The sequence below is a fragment of the Neophocaena asiaeorientalis genome, unplaced genomic scaffold (genome assembly GCF_003031525.2).
Source record: "Neophocaena asiaeorientalis asiaeorientalis breed wild unplaced genomic scaffold, Neophocaena_asiaeorientalis_V1.1 scaffold801, whole genome shotgun sequence".
Taxonomy (NCBI): domain Eukaryota; kingdom Metazoa; phylum Chordata; class Mammalia; order Artiodactyla; family Phocoenidae; genus Neophocaena; species Neophocaena asiaeorientalis.
This window is the reverse complement of record NW_020174376.1, coordinates 712,777-718,792: the sequence shown is the minus strand read 5'-3', so window position 1 is coordinate 718,792 and position 6,016 is coordinate 712,777. Positions and strand designations below refer to the sequence as shown.

General features: G+C 36.8%; 1 protein-coding gene across 1 annotated transcript in view; it reads left to right on the top strand.

The window, feature by feature from the left end:
• Positions 1-6,016, top strand: part of TEX11 (testis expressed 11) — a gene marked incomplete at its 5' end in the record, with an annotated part of 152,850 nt that overhangs the window by 4,965 nt on the left and 141,869 nt on the right. Inside the window, one exon of the mRNA XM_024756342.1 lies at positions 3,645-3,782. Coding sequence (XP_024612110.1) covers positions 3,645-3,782 — 138 coding nt within the window. The remainder of the gene's footprint in view (positions 1-3,644; positions 3,783-6,016) is intronic.

Sequence of the window (6,016 nt, the reverse complement as noted above, 5' to 3'; positions counted from 1 at the left end):
GGGAGGGAGGCGCAAGAGGGAGGGGATATGGGGATATATGTATACATATAGCTGATTCACTTTGTTATACAGCAGAAACTAACCATTGTAAAGCAACTATACTCAAAGATGTTAAAAAAAAAAAAAAAAAGGAAAGAAACTGAAGTGGATCCTAGCAGGCTTCCTAATTTGAGGAGTTGGAGCTGAGAGTCTGGGAAGACTGAGGTAGCTAGAATTCATAGGACAGAGTATCAGAGAGGAGAACAGAGCAAGAAAGAGAACTCCACAATCAGAGAATCCTTCTCATGTGTTTAGTGGAGTGCTGATCAAGATAATATGGGATGAAAATACCTAAAGCCAGATGAGTCACCATCTAAAAGTATTAGAACAGTGCCTGGCACTCACACAGGTCTGGGAATAGAACCTGTTCATACCAGCCAGACTGGAAAACTTCTAATTTATGGGGCATTGGGTAGAGAATTCAGAAAGGTCTTGTTTTGGTAGTGGGGAGTAATTAGTCCTAAACTGAGCACTGTTCCAGACCAACCTGAAAAATCATAAAAGTATGACCTGAAAGGATCAAATTGGTCCCAAGGAATTTAAGTGCTTGCCAGAGTAGAGGTCAAGGATATTTACCAGAATGCAGAACTATCCAGCACCCGACAAGGTAAAGTTTATAACGTCTGGCATCTGATAATAAATTACCGGGCTTCCCTGGTGGCACAGTGGTTGAGAGTCCACCTACCGATGCAGGGGACACGGGTTCATGCCCCTGTCTGGGAAGATCCCACATGCTGTGGAGCGGCTGGGCCCATGAGCCATGGCCGCTGAGCCTGTGTGTCCGGAGCCTGTGCTCCGCAATGGGAGAGGCTACAACAGTGAGAGGCCCGCATACTGCAAAATAAATAAATAAATAAATAAATTACCAAGCATACAAACAGGCGGGAAAATACAACCTATAATGAAGAAAAGAAGCAACAATTGAAACTAACATAGAAGTTAATATTAGCAGAGGACATTAAAATAGCTCTTATAATTGTATTCTATATATTCAAAAAGTTAGGTAGAGACATGGAAGATATAAAAGACCCAAATCAAACTTCCAGAGATGAAAAGTATGTCTAGGATCAAAAATATACTGCATAGTATTAACATCAGATTAGACATTGCAGAAGGATGGATATGTTAATTGTGGTCGTCATTTCACAGTGTATACATATATCAAAACATCTTGTTTTATACATTAAGGTGCTGCAAAATAGAATGATGTTCTTATTTTCTTTTAGAGGATCTCTGTTTCTTTACTGAGCAAGTAAAAAATTATTTCAGAATTCCCTTCTCATATTGAATCTTTTTTTCTCTCATTTTCCAGTCTTGCAGGATAATTTTTTTAACTCCCACTTCCAAAACTGTAGAAGAATGTAATCTTAATTCTAAATAGTCAAAGGCAGTGTTATACCTCCTCAGCACAGTTGTTTCTAGTAGGGAGTGAGTTTTATTCCTTTTAGGTACTAATGACTCCTGTCTTTCATTGAAAAATGTGAAGTTTCTTGGTAGGGTACAGGGGACTCATCTTCGTTACCTTGGTGTGCATGAGCAATCTTAATTTTCTTATCTTAAAAAAAGTTATCCAGGTCATTTCTATTAGATTTTTTGTAATAGCTTCTTACCATTGAAAATTTTAAAGTGCCTCAAAAGTAAGAAAATATTTTTGTACAAAAACATAGCATTTAGGGCTTCCCTGGGGGCACAGTGGTTGAGAGTCCGCCTGCCGATGCAGGGGACACAGGTTCGTACCCCGGTCCGGGAAGATCCCACATGCCGCGGAGTGGCTGGGCCTGCGAGCCATGGCTGCTGAGCCTGCGCGTCCGGAGCCTGTGCTCTGCAATGGGAGAGGCCACAACAGTGAGAGGCCTGCGTACTGCAAAAAAAAAACAAACCACACACACACAAAAAAACAAACAAAAAAAACCATAGCATTTAATTAAAATAGTGAAAAACCTGGAAATTTACTAAAATATCTTACATTTTCTTATCCTATGTAGCAACATAGATTAATATTTACAAAATGAAGTTAAATAGAAAGAATAGAAAATGAAATTGTAATATAAGGTGTGATTACAACTATATAAAAATACAAAAGGGTAAAATTAAAATGGAATGTGGAAAAATGAAAATATCTGTATTCGAATGGTAAATTATGGGTGTTCTCTTAACATTTTTATCATTGTTGTTTTAATAACTTTTAAATCGTATTCTGAGTTTTCTAGGGTGGCTCACCACCCTCTCCAACTCTTCATCCCATATGTGAAATTTCATTTTTTTTGGCTTTATTGAAGTATAATTGACAAAATTATGATTAAAGTGTACAATGTGATGATTTAATTTGATATACATATACATTGTGAAAGGGGTCTAATGACTTATTTAACACGTCCATCACCTCACATATTTACCTTTTTTCTTTTTGGTGAGAACATTTAAGTTCTGCTCTCTTAGCAAAATTCAGTTATACAATCCAGTATTACCAACTATAGTCACCATATATCTAATGTATATATTAGATCCTCGGACCTTTTTCATCTTATAACTGAAAGTTTGTACCCTTTTACCAACCATTCTCCATTTCCCCCACCCTCAAACCCCTGGAAAACACCATTCTACTCTGTGTTTCTATGAGTTTGACTTTTTTTTCTTTACTTCAGATTCTACATATAAATGATAACATGCAGTGTTTGTCTTTCTCTTTCTGGCTTATATCATTTAGCATAATGTCCTCCAAATTCATCCATGTTGTCACAAATGGCAGGATTTTGTTCTTTTTTAAAGCTAATATTCCATTGTATACATATACTGTACTTTCTTTACCCACATTCATCAGTAAACAACAACTTAGGTTGTTTCCATACCTTGGCTTGCTGCAGTGGACATGGCAGTACAATTATCTCTTTGAGATAATGATTTCATTTTCTTTGGGTATCCCACACAGAAGTGGGATTACTGGATTGTATGGTAGTTCTATTTTTAATTTCTTAGGAAACCTCCAACTGTTTTCCATAGTGGCTATACCAGTTTACATTCCCACCAGCAGTGTGCAAGGTTTCCCTTTTCTGTACATCCTCACTACCATTTGTTATCTCTTGTCTTTCTGATGTTAGCCATTGTAGCAGATGTGAAGTGATACCTCATTGTGGTTTTGATTTGCATTTTCCTGATGATAAGTGATGTTGAGCACCTTATCATGTACCTGTTGGCCATTTGTATGTCTTCTTTGGAAAAGTCTGTCCAGATCCTTTGCCCATTTTTAATCGGGTTTTGTTTTTGTTCTTGTTTTTAGCTACTGAGTTGTAGTATTTTCTTATATATTTTGGATATTACCCCCCCAAAATACTGCAAATATTTTCTCTGATTTCATAGGTTGCCTTTTAATTTTGTTGGTTTCCGTGAAACCTCTAATGTGAGGGAAGAAGAGAGAATATCTATAACTTTATATTGATCAAGGCTGATAGTAAAATGCATTCAGCATTCAACTGAAGAGGATGTTGTGTTTTGGTTGCCTAAAAATGTAAACAGTGCCATTTTTTTGTTTCTAAAGGTGACTTGGAACAATTAGGGTCAAATACAGAAATATCTGTGTGATTTTGTTATTTCTTTTTAAACTTTAGGTAGAAGATTATGCTGATGCCCTACACTGGTACTGCTGTTCTCTGAGACTTTATGCATGTGATCAAACGTACCTGGACTTTGCCAGGCTACAGAGGAACATGGCTGCTTGTTACCTGCATTTGGAACAATTTGATAAGGTCTTTTGATTTATTTGTTTTTCAAAGGCAGCAAATGTTTTTATGTGCAATGGCAGAGAGATGGTTGTAGTGGTGTGACTTCTTGGCTATTAGGTTAGGATGTCTGAGAGTTACTTCATACAGAGCAAAGTCAAATTGATATTTTCCTGACTTGCACACTATAAACGTTAATGAATGGAACTTCCCAAAACGAGAGAAAATTTGGAGACTCTTAATTCCATTACTTACTGTTTATTTTTAACACCCTGTTCTGAAAGGTAATGTATCATTGCAATTCATGAACAAAGTTATCTGCTGCTAACCATCTGCAGTATTGTCCTTTGAGGCAGAATAAATTTTAAGTTACACATTTTTTTGGGTCAAGCATTCAGTGAGAGCAAACACTTGGATGAAATTCGTTCTTTTACTTTCTGGGTTATCTTTTGCCTTCCAACCAATCTAAAAAAATGTTCAGCATTTGATTTCTTATCAGAACAAAATTCTAGAAGGTAAAAGGGATAAAACTTGCTTGAGGATAGAGCCATTCATACTCCCCAAAGCATTTGGGACATTTCTTCCTTTGGTTATCATATAGTATGCACATAATGGGGTGGGGCGTATTGTCTTGTGGTAAGAGAAAAAACAAGAAGTACAAGTATGGATCCAGGTAAAATATGAAGGTTTTTGTTGCTTTTTAAGTTTTAATAACAAATTTAGGGGGAAATATGTGATTAAGGGTTGTAATTTTAGACATTTTCCTTGAAGATTTGTTTACTTTGAAGGGTTGTTTACCTTAATAAATACTTCAGATTTTCTTTCAAAAGAATATTTACCATTTAGTTTGTTATAAATTCACGGTCCTGAAAGAGAAGTTTAAAGGTTACTTAATTCATTGTATTTCTACACAGCCTAGCATTTAAGTGTTTCAGAAAGATGGTTGACTACTGTTTACTTAAAGACCTGAAAAGAAGATGTCACATAGATTTTGTTACTTAATTCATTATATTTCTGCTCAGAATACTGTTACCTATTTCAGAAAGGTAGTTTCCTACTGCTTACTTAAAGACCTGTAAAGAAGGTAATCACAAGGCTTTTGTAACTCTATGATTTATATTAACCTGGCAGATTGGGAAGGACCTGGACCTGGAGCTAGACATGCCAACTGGGGCGATGGATACATCTGCAGGCCAAGGAAGGATATCTAATCACCTAGTCAAGATAGAAAGAACATAGTATGAGATACTGTGATGGTTTCTGAAGTTACAGAGATGAACAAGTTGCCTTTGACTCAGCCAAGCAGCTGGCATCAGGGTATCCTAATGGGCAGATCAGATTATGGCAATGGGGGAAATTTAAGTGTTGGAAAGATTCCATAAGTTAGGCACATAGGTAGTTGGCATCACATAAGCATATCAGCAGGGAACAGGTCTTCAATCATAGAGATTTGGACTCAGATGCAGGACTCAAATCTTTGCATCACTGGGGGTATGTGTAGATAGACTAGAAAGAGCAAGGTCGAGCTCCAAACCTAAAGTGAAAGGAACATGAGGCTCTTTTTAGGAGTGGAGCTCAGGCATAGGGAGCCAGACTGGGATGCAGTTACCGGAAAAAGAATACAAAGTGAATAGATGATACAGTCTTCTAAGACTTGAAGCACTGCTTCTTAAATTTCCTCTAACTAATGTCAAGTTTGGTCCTAGAGCCTAGTGTAGGACTGAACCTATAATTGGGAGTTCAAATGGTATTAGTAGTAAGGAGGGGAAGAAGAAGAGAGCAGGAAACCAGGCAGGTCCTCATATGTATACTCAGTTTGTGATTATGTCATTTAAGGCCAGATTGCCTTGTTGATTACTGTTAGTATATTTCTCCATTTCATCCTTCCTGTCTTAAACTTAGCAAAAATTGATTTGATACCTCCATATGTAAGGAATACTCTACTGTGCACTAAGACAGATGAAGAAAGGTGAAACAGTTACACAGTTCATCATATTTTACTATTTTGCTATTGCCACCTAGTCTTGTTAATTTTTATTGTCTGCTTTTTTCACTCCTTCCCTTGATCTTCTTGAGTACTGTTCAGAAATTTTGTGAAACCATATTTATTGCATCTGCTAAAAATTCATAATTTTCATATAGGCACTAAGTAAAACTGACTCTTGTTGACTTTCTGTCATACTCCTCACCAATCCTTGGTGATTCCAAAACATTTTTTTTATCCCTAAGCCCCTATGCCTTATCCTTCCTTTTAGCGGAAA